The sequence below is a fragment of the Dendrobates tinctorius genome, unplaced genomic scaffold (assembly GCF_039654945.1).
Source record: "Dendrobates tinctorius isolate UK_male_01 unplaced genomic scaffold, ASM3965494v1 ptg000020l, whole genome shotgun sequence".
Taxonomy (NCBI): domain Eukaryota; kingdom Metazoa; phylum Chordata; class Amphibia; order Anura; family Dendrobatidae; genus Dendrobates; species Dendrobates tinctorius.
Genome location: NW_027361688.1, coordinates 3,638,882 through 3,654,845, shown reverse-complemented (window position 1 = coordinate 3,654,845; position 15,964 = coordinate 3,638,882). Strand labels below are relative to the sequence as shown.

Genomic DNA, 15,964 nt, shown 5'->3' with positions numbered 1-15,964 from the left:
CTTTGGTTTCCTTTCTAAGGCCAGGCGATCACTTCAGCCAAATCAGCCCTTATCCCACCACGGGCACAGCTGAATCTCATAATCATCATAAGTCTGCGCCCCCTCACTGAGCCCCCCTCGGCTTCGTACATAAATAACGCCATTGTTACCCAGACGGCCCGTGTCCCGCTCCCTGAAGCTTTATTCCCTTAATAAGTTGCAGGTTTTGTAGATTTTGTGCCAAAGTATTACTCTGCTCTGTTACTTGGTGAGGAAATAAGCCAGCCTCATGACTGGGGGGCGGTCGCTGCCAAATCCTTTAACCCCATCCATATTACGGAGTCCCAGATCAGATGTGCAGGAGGCCCGGAGAAGTGTACGAGGCTACACAGAATGAAACTGCTTGGAAAAAATCTCCCGGACTCCTGGAAGGGCCGGCAAAGAGTCCTGTGTGAGCCACGTACTCGCCTCTCTGCAGTCATGCTCTTCCCTCCCCTGCTGGGTACAACCTCCGAGGACCGAGTCTGTATGCAGGGGCTCTGTATATGGGGATGTGTGGGGTCTGTATACAGGAGGGTTCTGGCTGGTATATTAGGGGGAGTGTATACTGGATGTGAGTCTCAGATCTGTTCACCTGTGGGAAGGGCCTGGGTCTGTATACAAGGTGGGGGGAATTGTTTAGGATCTGTATACTTGAGGATTTGGTCTGGGGAGGGATTTGGTTTGGGGTCTGTAGACAGGGATCTGGTCTGGGGTCTGTATAGTTGTGGGTTTATATACAGCAAGAGTCTGGTCTTGGGGCCAATCATATTGAGGTCTTCTCTGGGGTCTGTATATAGAGAATTCTGGTCTGGGGTTTCTAAACAGGCAGGGTCTGGTGAATATATATGTCCTTATACATGATGGTTCTGGTCTGGGGTCTGTATGCAAGCAGGGTCTGTTCTGAGGTCCTTAAACAGGAGAGTTCTGGTCTGGGGTCTGTTTTCAGGAGAGTTCTAGACTGAGGTCCTACATGATGGTTCTGGTCTGTATACAGAAGGGGTTAGGTCTGAGGTCCTTTTACAGGAAGGTTCTGGTCTCAGGTCCTTATACATGATTGTTCTGGTCTGGGGTCTGTGTTCATGAGGGTTCTGGTCTGAGGTCCTTAAACAGAAGGGTTCTGGTCTGAGGTCCTTATACAGAAGGGTTCTGGTCTGAGGTCCTTATACAGAAGGGGTTTGGTCCGGGGTCTGTATACAGGAGGGGTCTGATCTGAGTTCTGTATACAGGAGGGGTCTGGTCTGAGTTCCTTACACAGGAGGGGTCCGGTCTTCCAATCCATTTAAAGGGACAGAAACCCTAAAGTTATCAGCTGTCAGTCGGCCTGAATTAGCTGATAACAGGGAACAGCTTGGTCAATAAAGTGCGTACAATTTAAGTTCATTGTCTCTTTAAGAAATCTGGACTCAAACTTTTCTACAAAGGGAGGTTTGGCAGAGAACTGGCTGCCACTCCTGTCTGTGGCCCGCTGCCCTCCCGGGACCAGGAAAATCATTTCTTTTGCCCAAAAGCGTTTTAGTATTACCTGTTGTAAGCGGAGACCACCCTAACCCAGCGGGGACCTCTGCAGAGGGGCGAGGTTGCTGACCTCATCTGTTTACCGCAAATCAGGGGTAAACACATGAAATAATCCCCCCGCAGGGGACATCAGGAATGTGCGGCACAGCAGCGTCTAAGGGGTTAACAGCTGAGCAAATATAAACATGCCTTATATAGGGTACGGTGTATATAGGGTGGGGGGCTGCCGTCACAGTGTGTCAGTGAGGGCCCCACATACAATGGGCCTATATTCCTGCACTTGTCACCATCCCCGACGCTGACTTCACTACACCGCCCCTACCGGTGTCAGAGCTGCAGCCCCTGATACACTCTGTGCTGCTGGTGACCAGGATTTCTTTTTTTCCCTGTGAACTCCCACTTGTCTCCATGTCCCTTCTCACATCCCACCCTCACTAATCATACAAGTTTACAGCCCCCCTCAAATCTCCTGATATACTCTGTTCTGCTGGTCATCCACGTTCTTAACGCCGCCTTTCTCACCTTCATCTGCTTTATCGTGTAGCGCATCGTCCCGAATGGACCGTCGTTCATCAGCTTCTTGCCCACGACTTTGGCTCTGATCACTGTAACGGGAGGGGGAAAAGTAAAAAGAAAAATTGGTCAAAATATTATTCAACATACAGAAATAAAAAAAAAAAAAAAATTCCAGCACCATACTCAAATCTACCACTCTCTGCTGACGAGTGATGGCGCCGTTTCTGCCCCTCCCACCCACCAATGATCAGCAAAGTGATCGAGGCGATCTAGTGATTCAATGTTATTGTTTTGCATTGATTCTTTGCCCTCCTCACCCGTAGCGTCCTCTGCAGCTGCACCCTACAATCAGGGCCCAGTCCTATCGGATATACAAGGTGCAATGTAACATTTCAGAGAATACGGCCACCCCTGCTGCAGTTCCCTGCACAGCCAGTTGGCGGGGGGGGCGCCACTGTGCTGAGGTGACCCCATTCTTTGAAAAGGGGCCGCACTGAGGAACCTCACAGTAGAAGGTGACAGCGCTGTACCCCCTTTAATGTGAGGATAGGAGATCATAAAGTGATGGCACACTTACTTATTAGGTGGGAAAACACCTTTACACTCACAGAGGATGGGCTGGACTGGAAGGCTGCAATCTCACGCTGTGGGTTTTCTGACATTGTGACCAATAAGACAGTAATTTTGCAGAAATTTAGAAAAATTGCGTAAAAAATTGTGTTTTTTTTGCAGCGATTTCTGACTTTGGATTACTATGGTGCCCGAGGGGCGCCGTAATGGCGGCCACACGAAGAATCTCCCTGGTCTCAGAGATGATGAGACGGCTGCAGAGGATTTGACTTCCAGTTCAGGAATTTCTTGTAAAATTTGCTGATTAGGATACTTGTGAAATGTATCGTTTATATAACAGGGCGAGGAGGGTGGACCGACCACGGGCGGCAGCGGAATGTGCTGCCGATGGGCGTACAAAAGCTTCAAGTCCCAAGACTCGTATAAACCCTGACAGGCGGGATGTACAATTAACCCCTGTGCTGCCTGCGCAAAAGGGTAGTATGGGACCCCAAACCAGTGTAACACGAGGGGGCCCACAACCTTCAGAAAAAGTTCTCATATCAATGCAGTCATTTGAGATTTCCATCGAAAAGTTGGGGCTTCCTGCAGGTAGTCAATCTGGCAAGTAATTGGTTTTTATGCCGTAAGACAATTGGGTACCTACATATAGGCAATCAATATGGTACGGTGGGTCAGTCAGGCTTTCTTACAAGTTGGTGGTCAGTTGAATTCCTAGAACTCATTGGACTTCATTGCGGTGGTCGGTCAATCGACCTACCTAAAAGTAGTCAGTCAACTAAGGATTCCACCAAGCAGTTGGACAATTGGGCTTCTACAAGTAAAGTTTTCCATTGAGTACCTAGTTATTATGGCTTCCTTTAGCAGGTTGACCAGTTAGACTTTCAAAAAGTAGTTGGTCAATTGGGCTTCCTGATATATGGCTTCCTGTAAGGGGTTGGACAGTCAGGTTTCCACATGTGTTTGGTCAATTGGGCTAGCTACAAATGGCTGGTTATTCAATGACTGGCTGATACTGCTTCCTACAGGCGGTTGACCGATACGACTTTCTACAGATGGTTGGCCAATGACAGCTTTCACACACTGTTGTCCAATGACGGCTTCCTACAGACGATTGTCCAATGACGGCTTCCTACAGACGATTGTCCAATGACGGCTTCCTACAGACGGTTGGCCAATGACGGCTTCCTACAGACGGTTGGCCAATGACGGCTTCCTACAGACGGTTGGCCAATGACGGCTTCCTACAGACGGTTGGCCAATGACGGCTTCCTACAGACGGTTGGCCAATGACGGCTTCCTACAGACGGTTGGCCAATGACGGCTTCCTACAGACGGTTGGCCAATGACGGCTTCCTACAGACGGTTGGCCAATGACGGCTTCCTACAGACGGTTGGCCAATGACGGCTTCCTACAGACGGTTGGCCAATGACGGCTTCCTACAGACGGTTGGCCAATGACGGCTTCCTACAGACGGTTGGCCAATGACGGCTTCCTACAGACGGTTGGCCAATGACGGCTTCCTACAGACGGTTGGCCAATGACGGCTTCCTACAGACGGTTGGCCAATGACGGCTTCCTACAGACGGTTGGCCAATGACGGCTTCCTACAGACGGTCGGCCAATGACGGCTTCCTACAGACGGTCGGCCAATGACGGCTTCCTACAGACGGTCGGCCAATGACGGCTTCCTACAGACGGCCGGCCAATGACGGCTTCCTACAGACGGACGGCCAATGACGGCTTCCTACAGACGGACGGCCAATGACGGCTTCCTACAGGCGGACGGCCAATGACGGCTTCCTACAGGCGGACGGCCAATGACGGCTTCCTACAGGCGGACGGCCAATGACGGCTTCCTACAGGCGGACGGCCAATGACTGCTTCCTACAGACGGACGGCCAATGACTGCTTCCTACAGGCGGACGGCCAATGACTGCTTCCTACAGGCGGACGGCCAATGACGGCTTCCTACAGGCGGACGGCCAATGACGGCTTCCTAGTTTGCCAATGACTATCCCACCACACCATCCAATGACTCACCATCGTAAATGAACGTAGTACCTTTCTTTTTCCGGTCACAGTCACCAACACAGTTGTGTACCCCTTGAAGTGAAATCACTTTTCAGATATGATGACATCACTGGTCACAGCCCCAGTCATTCTCATGCTACCATCAGACACAAATCCTCTCACCAGGGGCGATGGAGAAATCCTAAGTGCTGAGCTGTGTCACAATCCTGGGGACACGACTGCCATCAGCATCATCTTCCAAACATGAGATCTAGGAAACTGAGGCATCTAATCCCAGGAATCCAAGAAACCTGATCCAGTCCTGACCTGCAGAGGACGGGAGGTTACACCCGGGTGAAATGGGCATCAATTATACCCTCCTCCAGGGCACTGAATGTCTGAGCTGAGAGATGTTGGTGTCTCCCAACCCTGGATACCAAGCATGTGTTACTATTACATCACTGAGCAGAACCGTCTTCAAAGAATTCCAACCGTTTTGTGTACACAGCTCCTATGCGAGCCAATATTTATAGACAAACCCTGTGTTGTCTGATCCTGCAGTCAGCTGTTACCAAGTCCATTCTGCCCCCTATGATTGATAGGTTCACAGGGTTTGTTTGTACTATAGTGCCATGGAAATACATAGGTTAGCATAGGAGCTGCATACAGAAAACGAGACAACTGAAGACACATCTCCAGACCCATTATGACTGTTGCCTCAATAATAAAATATGTGAGAACGCTGCAGAACTTTCCTTAGATATCTGCACCCGGAAACTACTCTTTCCGAGCGTCTGGACGTGGCACGAAGATCAAAGCATAGCTCGTCGCGGCGGGCGTGCCAAGAGGACGAGAGCACTTAGGTGTGAAATAGTCCCAGGCTTCTCATGGAGACATTCGGAAGTAGCAGTTTCCCACAATAGACCAGTAAAATATTATTGAAAGTCGATCCACTGACATTCCTGTCCGTCACATGTCACCGCGCCGAAGAAGAGGATGATGTTCACGCCCAATATAAAGGTGAAGGAGACAGAGGTAACTGACCTCTAACCTCAGCAGAAGCAGGAAATGTTTGATGTCTCTACTTAATCAAAGGAAAAAAATATGTAAAAATATTTAGATTACCCAGAGGGTTAAAAATTGTTGTAAAGTGGAAAAACGACCTGTTGTAAAAGCCGCTATTCTCCTGAATCCGGCGATGTTTTTCTTTTCTTCCTGCGACTCTCCATTCCTGAGATATGGCCCTCTATTCAATGTATAAAAATCTAGTCTTGTTAGACAACTGGGCATGGTTCTAAACTCTTCTCTGTGGGTGTGGTGAATGGGACCACACCCACTTGCATTAAAAGACTAGAATTATATGCAGGGAAGAAAGGGCCATATCTCAGGAACAGAGAGGCGCAGAAACAAAAGAAAAACATCGCCGGATTCAGGAGAACGGCGGCATTTACACCAGGGGACTAAAATTACATATTTAGAGCAAGAGGTAGTCCTCCTTGAAGGTGCATTTTAAAATTTTAAGGTGTCCCAAGCACGCCGCACCACTCAAAATTTGGGCACGCAGTTACACCCTTTAATTTGTGTGTATATATATATATTCCCCTGCTTTTGGATTTACCAAAATTACCGATTTATCTGGGAGATTTCCTATCTGTTCTGGGGTGCGTGAGGTCTCCTCTTTTTCCGGGAGCCTAGAGGACGCCCTGGGAGAGTAGGGAAGTATGCCATAAGCGCCATATTACACGTTCGCCCCTCATTTATTCAGTCCTAATAAATATGAACTAAAATTCTCTTTTTTATCACATTTTTTCCTCCACCAAATTCCGATGGGCGGCCATGTTATACTTAAGGGGCCCCATGCCGCTCCTAAACCGTAACGTGTGGAATGGCTTCATTGTTGTCTGTGATGTCTGAAGGCAATGTGTGAACTCTTCCATTACTGACGGGCATGCCATCGAGCCCTGGAGATCGGCGTGTGAGAACGGTAGAGGGGATGTGATAATGAAACATTCCCCCCCCCCCCCCAATATATTCCCCCCGCAACATTGTCCGTATGTATATATATTGTATACGAGACATGTATGACACCTCAGAGAACCACACGGCAATACTGAAAAACCTAATTCGAGGTAGTCATTTTTTTTTGTTCTTCAAGGAATTTTCCATAAACGTTCTGATTGGTCGCTATGGGCACCTGCTGTATACACATGAGGCACATAGCAACCAATCACATTGCTGCTTATAGCTTTTTAGTGCGGATTTGAAATTGAAAGAGGCGATCTGATTGGTTGCTACGAACTGCACCTTCCTATGTCCACTATGTAGTTAAGCGAGATGCCTAGCAACCAATCCAGTTGCAGCTTACATATTTCCAGCGTCGATTTGAAATTGTAAGGAGCGATCTGATTGGTCACTATGGGCAATTTTTCACCTCTTTGTTAATCCTGCCTTGCAGGAGGTATCAATGGCCCCCTCAGGGTTCACTTATTAAACCCGATCGATCCGGCCTCCATTGTCTTCATTTAGCTTTAGTAACTAAGCTGACAGGAATCCATAAAGTGATATTATGGGAGTGTAGCCGGGTAACAAAGTGCTATAGGGACTGCAATGGCGGCCATATTTGTTGTCTCCTCCCATCACAATTAAAGGGGTTCACAAAAAAAAATGGTATATTTTTGTAGCCCATCTGGCTGGATGTGAAAATATGATGGCCGCCCGTTTCCAAGTGCTGATATACGTCTTCCTCCGGTAATAGCAATCACGCCCTGTACAGCTGAAGCGGAAGACGACGAGGCGCGATGGCCAGATGGTAGAGAAATCACACGGGGGGGGCATAAAACCAGCAGGAAGAAATCGCATTATAGTCCTCCCAGGGCCCCGCTCCGGGGGACCCCCTAAGTGACACCCACCCCCAGAATGCGCAGCGCCACTCATTAAAGTGCTGACTTTTCAGGAGTTTTGCGCACATTTCCTGAACCTGATGGGATCCAGGCCCGAACAATGCAGGTGGACTTCAGAGCTCGGCGCTCACAATCGCTCGCTCTGGGGAATTGTCAGGAAGCCATACTTGACTTATAGGCTGCTCAATAGGCAGTTCACACGTCAAAAAGCTGAAAGATATGGGACTTGAAGGGGGTTTTCATCAGAAATAGTTTCACGCCATTTTCAACCTCTACTGCCCCGAATCCACAGTGACCACATAGCAGTGATCAGTAATGCCGCCATGCCGTGTCTATATAACACCTAACAAGTAGCACATAAATGGTATAAAGTACACAAATACTGCCATCCTGTAACTTCATAACATTAACCTATAGGGCCCGAGTAATACTGCCATAATGTGTCTATATAACACCTTACAAGTGACACATAAATGGTATAAAGTACACAAATAATACTGCCATCCTGTAACTTCATACCATCAACCTATAGTGCACAAGTAATACGTAATACTGCCATAATGTGTCTATATAACACCTTACAATTGACACATAAATGGTATAAAGTACACAAATACTGCCATCCTGTAACTTCATAACATTAACCTACAGGGCCCGAGTAATACTGCCATAATGTTTCTATATAACAACGCCTTACAAGTAGCACATAAATAGTATAAAATACACAAATAATACTGCCATCCTGTAACTTCATACCATCAACCTTACAACTGGTACATAAGTGAAATAACCTGAATACTACTACATTTCTGTAGCTTCATAGCATTAACCTACAGTGCCCAAGTAATACTGCCATATTGTGTCTATATAAGAACGCAAATAATACTGCCATCCTGTAATGTCATAACATTAACCTACAGTACCCGAGTAATATCACCATAATGTGTCATATAACACCTTACAAGTGGTACATAAGTGAAAGACCACAAAAAATATTGCCATCCTGTAACATCACAATATTAACCCACAGTGCCCGAGTAATACCGCCATATTGTGTCTATATAATAATGCCTTAACATTAGTTCATAAAAGTGCAATAAAGTACTTAAATAAAACTGCTATATGGTGTCTATATAACGGTGCCATACAGCTAGTACATAAATGTTATAAAGTCCCCAAAACAATTACACTATATTGTACCCACATAGTGGTGACCTACAGTGCCCAAATAATACTGTGTTTTTGCATCATAACAATGACGCACATGGTCCTCATATCACTGCCATATTGTATTTTCATAAAGGTACCAAAATAATACCGCCATATGATAACTATATAACAACACATTTCAGTTAGTTTATAAGTGCAATTAAGTACTCGGATATTACTGCTATATGTATTCTATATAACAGTGCACTACAGTTAGTACATAATATTGTTATAAAATTCCTCCAAATAATACTGCCATGTTGTACCTTAACACTGGCATACAGAGTCTTCAGAATACTGCCTTATGATATCTGAATAACAGTGGTCCATAGTGCCCAAGTAATACTGCCATTGTTCTGTATAGTACCCAAATAGTACTGCCAAATGTACCTTCATAACAGTGCCCAAATAATACCGCCATATAAGAACTATAAAGCAACAGTTAGTTTATAAAAGTGCAATAAAGTACTCGGATATTACTGCAATATCCGGTATATATAACAATATCTTACAGTTAGCACATAAAGGGCTTTAAAGTAATACTGCCATATTGTTACTTTAGAACACTGACAAAGTCCTCATAATACCGCCATATTGCACCTACATAACAGCTATACAGCGAGCACATATTACAGAGAGGGAGTCTACATAGTAGTGCCATTCATTGCGGCAAAACTCATTGCCACAGCGTGTCGCCAAAACATTGGACACAGACTTAACATTTAATATCGCCATACAGTGCACCAAACAACGTAACAGATGATGCCAGGAAGCAATGACCCATAGGTCCGGCCATTGGAAACACACAGAAACCCCATTGCACGTTGTCTGCGTGCGCATTGGTTAAAGGGTTCATAAGAGACACTTGAACTTGGACCAAAGGGAACCACAGGGGCCAGGTATTCAGGAGGTCTCAAAGTGACCCTCAGCGGAGGTTAAGCACACTGCTTCCAGTGACAAGCCTCTTTAAGACCCCCCTGGGGACAGAATTCCTGCTGTAAGTAGATCCATGCTGACTCACGGTGCTGGAATTCCACATTCCACACTAAGATGTTAAGTAACACTCCGCATTCCTAACTATAACATTTTATTCTTTTTTTGTGCCAAAAGTAGGAGACGCGGCAAACCTGTGAACGCCATTATATTCCCACTCCGAAATGTGACACGGAAAATAACGCACCAATGCCCATGTTCTATCGCCAGCTCATAGAGACGGGCTAGAGTCCATAACTCCTCATGTACTGGTCCTGCTGAGTTATACTCCAGAGCTGCACTCACTATTCTGCTGGTGCAGCTACTGTGCACATACATTACTGATCCTGAGTTGCATCCTGTATTATACTCCAGAGCTGCACTCACTATTCTGCTGGTGCAGCTACTGTGCACATACATTACTGATCCTGAGTTACATCCTGTATTATACTCCAGAGCTGCACTCACTATTCTGCTGGTGCAGTCACTGTGTACATACATTACATTACTGATCCTGAGTTACATCCTGTATTATACTCCAGAGCTGCACTCCCTATTCTGCTGGTGCAGTCACTGTGTACATACATTACATTACTGATCCTGAGTTACATCCTGTATTATACTCCAGAGCTGCACTCACTATTCTGCTGGTGCAGTGAGAACAGTGGTCACGCTTTAGACTGAGTGATCTTATCCTTTCCCTTGGACACTCCCTGGAGCATTCACCGGAGCCTCAGCCCTTGGGTCTCAGTTCTCAGCTGTGCTCTGGGGCTTCTGTCTGAAGTATGATTTATGCCCCTGTGACCTCAGGAAGTGTGTGAATGGCACCAGTGCAGTAGTTCACCTCCTGTCACACCCTTGTCTCTGCTCTTTGGGCAGTGCTGGTCTCATTAATCATTCAGAGGGGTTATAATACATAGGACCACCAATGCACATGACAACCCCGGGCCCACCCAGCTCTCCACACAAAGGCACAACTTTATCAGATGTAGAAGGACTGAAAGCCCAGAATAAACCAAACAGGAACTGAAGGCCGTGTGTGACCTCCATTACTGCTGGCGCAGAAGCCACCCAGCTTTCCCTGCCACCTGCACTACAAGTGTGTCTAGATTTACGGTTCTTACTTTTTAGCATAGTTTTGTAGATCTGCCATTCAGGAGACACGACTATTATTCTCTTACACTATTATTACATTATACTCCAGAGCTGCACTCACAATTCTGCTAGTTGTCGTTGGAAACCGTCAACAAGAATGATGTCACACACATCTTTAAAGGGATTGTCCATTGAAAACAAGTTATGACCTCTCTTTGAAATATGTGATAACTTATTGACTGGTGTGGGTCAGACCGTGCATTTGTCTCCATGAGCTCCACCCTCCGGACACCTTAAAAACAAGACTACTTCTGTTTCTAAGAAGGCGTGGCTTTTGAGAGATTGTCATGTGATTTTACTCACAACTCTGGCTGAAATGTAAGGCAAGTCCCCTATTAGTGTGTGTGTATATATATATATATATATATATTTTTGCTCTAATGAGCGCATAAATGTGACAGAAGAGACTTCAGGGCCCTTTAAGAGCCCCTCTTTTTTTGGTGGCTGGTGAGGTGGGGGGTGTTATGAAGCCAGTTGTAATAGCAACCACTGAAACAAAACAGGAGGTTTTGTCCCGAGAGTTGTCGTTTTTGTGGCTTTTGTTTTGAGAACCTGCGGGAACTGAGTGACGCCAGGGGAAGAGAATAAGCGAGTAGTGCAAACTCAGACTTTCCCTGCTGAGGGGTCGTTACTGCCCCCATTACCATCCCCACCCAAAAAAAATAATAATAATTTGAAAAGTTTTTGTTTTTTTAAATTTTTGTGTTTAAAGTTTTTAACAACCACTTTAGGACATGCCCATGTTACCCTAGACCACCAGTCCCAGCCAAAAAGGGCCCTTATGGGTATCCATTCATGGCCCCAAGTCTGATTACAGCAATAAGACCCCAGAAAGCAACTTTTTGGAAGTTAATGAGACTGGGGGAGCCTAGTCGGAATACCCCCAGCCACTGATTGTCGGTCTTGCTCACTCTGGGTCTTTTTACTCGTCCACCCACATCAGCCAGTGATCAACTGGATGTCTTGGGCTTCCAATACAGTGCAGGGCCTAGACGGCATCTTGTGTAGGGGGCACTCTTATGCTTTTGGAAAAATTTGAAACTTTTTTTCCTGTGGAAATCTTACTGAAAACAACAAAATCTTTAAAAAAAAAAAAGTTCAAAAATAATCTTCCAGGATGAATTTCCCCTGCGGCTTAGTTTTTCTGCCGTGATGGGTCCTCTCTTTACTCATTACATCGGCTGCCAGACCAATTATATATGTGAGAACACCGGGCCGGCCATCCGCAGGATTTGATTTCCTCCTTGGTTTTGAAAGACGTCTTCCCACTTAAGCTCCCAGTGCTTCGCCAGCAGGCAGGTGCGCTGTCACCGAGTCCCCAAAGCCTCAGGTCCTGATTGGTGAGAATGAAGCAGATCACACTGCTAAAATACAGGAGGGGCAGTAACCAGCTCCAGACTGTGGAAGTCATGGAGGAAGGGGTATAGATGTGTATCCCACTGTGTGTAATGTGGCAATGGGGAGAGGGTAGTATCGTTTCCCTACAATCTCACCCCTTATCTCACCTCCACTAACCTACTTACCTAATTATTGTCTTTTATTACACCCTAGCTCACCCAGTTATTACTCACTTTCTCCTGTTTCCTAATGCTGATTCTTGAACTCTCCATGTGACCCACCCTCAGCACAAGCGATAGGGGCCACAGAATGTCCTATGGGGGCATACAACACACAGCACTACCCCCGACTGTATACAGCACTACCCCCGGCTTTATACAGCACTACCCCCCGACTGCATACAGCAGCACTACCCCCCGACTGCATACAGCAGCACTACCCCCCGACTGCATACAGCAACACTACCCCCCGACTGCATACAGCAGCACTACCCCCCGACTGCATACAGCAGCACTACCCCCCCGACTATACACAGCACCACCCCCCCCCGACTATACACAGCACCACCCCCCCCGACTATACACAGCACCACCCCCCCCCGACTATACACAGCACCACCCCCCCCCGACTATACACAGCACCACCCCCCCCCGACTATACACAGCACCACCCCCCCCGACTATACACAGCACCACCCCCCCCCCCCCCGACTATACACAGCACCACCCCCCCGACTATACACAGCACCACCCCCCCCCCACTATACACAGCACCACCCCCCCCCCCCGACTATACACAGCACCAACCCCCCCGACTATACACAGCACCCCCCCCCCCGACTATACACAGCACCACCCCCCCGACTATACACAGCAGCACTACCCCCCGACTATACACAGCACTACCGCCCGACTATACACAGCACTACCGCCCGACTATACACTGCACTACCCCCCGACTATACACTGCACTACCCCCCGACTATATACTGCACTACCCCCCGACTATATACTGCACTACCCCCCGACTATATACTGCACTACCCCCCGACTATATACTGCACTACCCCCCGACTATATACTGCACTACCCCCCGACTGTATATAAATGCAGTTCAGTAGTATAATGTATCCCTGCTGTGAATGGCCCCATAGACCGACCACGCACCTGTCGTCCCATCCATCTGTTCACAGTACAAACCTCAGCTGCTTCCCAAGTATTTACAATGAAGCCATCGTGTCCTTTCACTCTTGGGTCATCTACCTTCCCCGATAGGAATCGCAGTCCGCACGGTGTTACCGCAACCCCCATACTGGCGGCATCTGAAATTCTATAAATTCAGACTATGGAGACATCAATATTCTAATAAACCTTGTCAGGGGGAGGGAAGCGACAGCTGCTCCTGGAGGGTCCGATGTTAACTTGAATTCTGTATTACACTCCAGAGCTGCACTCACTATTCTGCTGGTGCAGTCACTGTGTACATACATTACATTACTGATCCTGAGTTATATCCTGTATTATACTCCAGAGCTGCACTCACTATTCTGCTGTGTAATGTATGTACACAGTGACTGCACCAGCAGAATAGGAGTGCAGCTCTGGAGTATAATACAGGATGTAACTCAGGATCAGTAATGTAATATATGTACACAGTGACTGCACCAGCAGAATAGTGAGTGCAGCTCTGGAGTATAATACAGGATGTAACTCAGGATCAGTAATGTAATGTATATACACAGCGACTGCACCAGCAGAATAGTGAGTGCAGCTCTGGGGTAATAATAATAATAATCTTTATTTTTATATAGCGCTAACATATTCCGCAGCGCTTTACAGTTTTGCACACATTTTCATCACTGTCCCCGATGGGGCTCACAATCTAAATTCCCTATCAGTATGTCTTTGGAGTGTGGGAGGAAACCCACGCAAACACGGGGAGAACATACAAACTCCTTGCAGATGTTGTCCTCGAACCCAGGCCTCCAGCGCTGCAAGGCTGCAGCGCTAACCACTGAGCCACCGGGTATAATACAGGATGTTACTCAGGATCAGTAATGTAATGTATGTACACAGCGACTGCACCAGCAGAATAGTGAGTGCAGCTCTGGGGTATAATACAGGATGTAACTCAGGATCAGTAATGTAATATATGTACACAGTGACTGCACCAGCAGAATAGTGAGTGCAGCTCTGGAGTATAATACAGGATGTAACTCAGGATCAGTAATGTAATGTATATACACAGCGACTGCACCAGCAGAATAGTGAGTGCAGCTCTGGGGTAATAATAATAATAATCTTTATTTTTATATAGCGCTAACATATTCCGCAGCGCTTTACAGTTTTGCACACATTTTCATCACTGTCCCCGATGGGGCTCACAATCTAAATTCCCTATCAGTATGTCTTTGGAGTGTGGGAGGAAACCCACGCAAACACGGGGAGAACATACAAACTCCTTGCAGATGTTGTCCTCGAACCCAGGACTCCAGCGCTGCAAGGCTGCAGCGCTAACCACTGAGCCACCGGGTATAATACAGGATGTTACTCAGGATCAGTAATGTATGTACACAGCGACTGCACCAGCAGAATAGTGAGTGCAGCTCTGGGGTATAATGCAGGATGTAACTCAGTATCAGTAATGTAATGTATGTACAGTATGGCCAAAAGTTTTGAGAATGACACAAATATTATATTTTCACATGATCTGCTGCCCTCTGGGTTTTATGTGTGTTTGTCAGATGTTTTTGTCACATACAGAAATATAATTGCAATCATATTATGAGTAGTGTTGAGCATTCCGATACCGCAAGTATCGGGTATCGGCCGATACTTGCTGTATCGGAATTCCGATACCGACTTCCGATATTTTTTCAATATCGGAATTCGGCATCGGAATCAGAAGTTCAGTTGATTGACGGCCTGACGTCATCATGATGCGCGGTGTGTGCGCATCATGATGCGCCGTCATTTCGGGCCTTCCGGGGGTCTCTGCCGGCCTGCCGGGGGGCTGTGCCGGCCTGCCGGGGGGCTGTGTGGACTGCCCGGGGTCTGTACCGGCCTGCCGGGGGGCTGTGCCGGCCTGCCGTTGGTCTGTGCACCCTGTGGGGGTCTGTACCGGCCTGCCGGGGGGCTGTGCCGGCCTGCCGGGGGGCTGTGCTGATGTCCGGGGGTCTGTGCAAGCATCGTCCGATGGGACTACAAGTCCCATCGGGCGATGCCTGCTACCATGACAGTGATTGACACATTAGCCAATGATGGGACAGTAGTAGTCCCATCATCCGGCTAATGTGTTAAATGTTAAAAAAAAAAAAAAAAAAAAAATACTACATACATACTACATGCATGCTACATACATACTACATGCATGCTACATACATACTACATATATACTACATACATGCTACATACATACTGCATGCTACATACATACTACATACATACTACATGCATGCTACATACATACTACATACATACTGCATGCTACATACATACTACATACATACTACATACATACTACATGCATGCTACATACATACTACATATATACTACATGCATGCTACATACATACTACATGCTACATACATACTACATACATGCTACATACATACTACATACATACTACATGCATGCTACATACATACTACATGCATGCTACATGCATGCTACATGCATGCTACATACATACTACATACCACATATATACTACATACATACAATACATTCATACAATACATACATAGACATACAG

General features: G+C 46.7%; 2 protein-coding genes across 2 annotated transcripts in view; one reads left to right on the top strand and one right to left on the bottom strand.

The window, feature by feature from the left end:
- The window catches only part of SYN3 (synapsin III), a 247,764-nt gene that overhangs the window by 136,516 nt on the left and 95,284 nt on the right, over positions 1-15,964 (top strand). The window lies entirely within an intron of this gene.
- Positions 1-15,964, bottom strand: part of TIMP3 (TIMP metallopeptidase inhibitor 3) — a 31,743-nt gene that overhangs the window by 10,355 nt on the left and 5,424 nt on the right. Inside the window, exon 2 of the mRNA XM_073567495.1 lies at positions 2,059-2,141. Coding sequence (XP_073423596.1) covers positions 2,059-2,141 — 83 coding nt within the window. The remainder of the gene's footprint in view (positions 1-2,058; positions 2,142-15,964) is intronic.